The sequence below is a fragment of the Nannospalax galili genome, unplaced genomic scaffold (genome assembly GCF_000622305.1).
Source record: "Nannospalax galili isolate Female #2095 unplaced genomic scaffold, S.galili_v1.0 scaffold664, whole genome shotgun sequence".
Taxonomy (NCBI): domain Eukaryota; kingdom Metazoa; phylum Chordata; class Mammalia; order Rodentia; family Spalacidae; genus Nannospalax; species Nannospalax galili.
This window is the reverse complement of record NW_008354274.1, coordinates 2,954,244-2,956,835: the sequence shown is the minus strand read 5'-3', so window position 1 is coordinate 2,956,835 and position 2,592 is coordinate 2,954,244. Positions and strand designations below refer to the sequence as shown.

Sequence of the window (2,592 nt, the reverse complement as noted above, 5' to 3'; positions counted from 1 at the left end):
AAACGAGAGAGAGAGAGAGAGAGAGAGAGAGAGAGAGAGAGAGAGAGAGAGAGAATGGAAAAGAAACAAAGAAAACTCCAAAGTTTTCACTGAATCCTCTTCTATGATCTTTTCTATTTGTGTGTGGTGTCTGCACCTGTTTTGTTCTATTTGCTCATGCACATGTGGAGGCCGGAGAAGCAGGTGTCCTGCTCTCTCATGCTCTACCTTACTCCCTTGAGACAGGGTCTCTCACTGAACCTGGAACTAGGCTGGAGGCCAGCAAACCCTAGTGTTCCTCCGGTCTCTGTGTCCGCCCCCCCCCCCCCCCCCCCCCCCCCCCCCCGCCACGATCAGTTTATGCAGTGCTGGGGATGGAACCCAAGGTCTCATGTGTGCTAGGTAAGCACTCTACCAACTGAACCACATCCTAGCCCTTGAGCCTTTAACGTAAGGCTGCTGCTTGACAGTGAGTATAATAGGGTCATTGTAGACAGCTGCCTTCAGGAAGGCCTCAGGCTATGCAGTGTCCCCTCCTACCTGGCTGTGTGTACCTGGGTTTGAGGTCAAGGTGCTATTAACTTTTCGGGATGCAACAGCAGGTGCTGCACTTCCTGCCTTGGAATCTAATTATAAACGCAGCACCTGTACAGGGGACATGCTCTTGGGCAGACCCGATATTCTTTGCTTCTCTCAACACAAGAAATGGCTACAAAGGTTTCTACATCTATATGAAATCACCTGAACTCAGGTGAGTTCTCCCTTGAACTCAATGGCTCTTGTATGATCCACACAAAAAATAAAATAATTTTTCTTTTGGAGTTGAGGGCAAAGGGAGGGGGACTTTCTAGTGCTAAGGAACTAAAATATTTCCATGGACAGGCAAGATTGAAGGAACCTGCCGGTTTCCCTTATTTCCTTGGCTGCAAGGATGCTCAGATAAGTTTCACAATCCATCAGAAGAAATGAACTGGCCTAGATCTGGAAGGTGTGTTTTCTTTTCCTGCTATAGCACATGTGATTTTTCTATTCATATTTTAGCAGCTGAGCTGTTGAAGCTCTTTTGGCCCAATGTCTCCTCAGATCTTTTATAAAACTGAGACAGGCTTCCAACAGGCTTAGAGTCTGTCTACCGACCTGTCGCCAGGAGGATAAAACGGGCCCGGAGAAGCCAGGCTCTGTGAGAAGTTGCAAGAGGCCCAGAAACACAAAGCCTTGTGATTTCTATACTGGCATCTCTTCTTGGTAGGAAGAGAGTAGAGCCTCTGCAAACTGTGCTGGAAAAGTCGGTGGGCATCTGATCCCAGGCTGGGGGTTGGGGGTTACCTGCAGGAGCTGGCCGAAGAAGAAACTGGCTCTGGAGAGGCGGGGACTGACCCGAGGGTCGCTGGTTGAAAGAGGCTCTTCGGGCTGCAGGGTGTTCTGAAATGAGTTTATCAATCAACCTGGCTGAGCAGAGGCTTCTGCATATAATGCTACTGGAGAGACATCACCTGTCCCCAGGTTCCCTGCAGCTGGGGCTGGGGGAGGCGACTGCCAAAACAGAGGCGAGAGTGGGAAGAGCTGAGTTCCTGAGTCCCCCCACCCCCACCAAGCTGCAGCTTGGAAGGGTTCTCAGGGACAGGAATGGGGGTCTTTGTGGGAGATGCCCTTTCCAGGAGCCAACCCCCTGCAAGGTATCTTGGCAATGGCATAACCAGATTCTGCTTGTTAGCTCAGGGGAGGAAAGGGGAGACTGGCAAGGTCCCTGTTCCCAGCACCCACTGGCTCCAGCGGACTTACCCGGAGGGTGCGCAGTGTGTGGTGGGTGCCATCTGCTTCTTCCCGATTGCCCCTGTGCATCAATCGCTGTAGTTTCACAAGGAGAAGCTGTTGAGCCCTGGGAGGGGACATGGGACAGCATCAGGGCTAGAACAGGACAGGGTATATGATTGCAAGATGCTGGGACTGAGGGCCCCATTGAATTGGGATCCAGCCTCCTGCAGACCAACTATGGGGCCACATCCTCTGCACCCTAGTTTTTTCATCTGAGTATCGGGCTGACTGAGACCCACTACCCAGTACTGCAACCCAGAGTGCAGGCTCAGAAAAGCAGGAGTCACTGTGCAGAAGTACAGACACATGATGTGTCTCCTGACACTTGCTGAGGTTCAGACCTTGGGCAGCTGCCCAAGGAAGATAAAAACAAATGACTAAAGGGCTGGGGCATGGTTCAGAGACAGAGGGACTGTCTAGCATGTACAAGGCTCTGGGTTCCAGACCCAGGACAACAGAAGGAAAAGAAACAGCCAGGCTGAATGGGGCAGGCCTATCATCCCAGCTCCTAGGGGATAGACAGGGATGAGGGCAGAAGGATTGCAAGTTCAAAGCAAGCTGGCACAACTTGGCCAAACTCTGTCTCAAAAAGTAAAGAAGGCTGGGAATGTGGCTCAGTGGTAGAGCGCCTCTGCCTCCCAAGTGCTGGGATTAAAGGTGTGCGCCACCATGCCCGGCACATTTTTAAATTTTTACTTTTGAGACAGGGTCTTAAGAAGTCCAGGCTGGCCTCAAACTCACTATGTAACCAAGGATGGTCTTGAACTCCTGATCCTCCACTGGAGCCTCCACCTCCTG

The 2,592-nt window shown here is 51.4% G+C and overlaps 1 protein-coding gene across 1 annotated transcript in view; it reads right to left on the bottom strand.

The window, feature by feature from the left end:
• The window catches only part of Card11 (caspase recruitment domain family member 11), a 154,468-nt gene that overhangs the window by 10,350 nt on the left and 141,526 nt on the right, over positions 1 to 2,592 (bottom strand). The window contains exons 19-20 of the mRNA XM_017802769.2: positions 1,762 to 1,858; positions 1,306 to 1,401 (exon numbers count right to left, since the gene is read on the bottom strand). Coding sequence (XP_017658258.1) covers positions 1,306 to 1,401; positions 1,762 to 1,858 — 193 coding nt within the window. The remainder of the gene's footprint in view (positions 1 to 1,305; positions 1,402 to 1,761; positions 1,859 to 2,592) is intronic.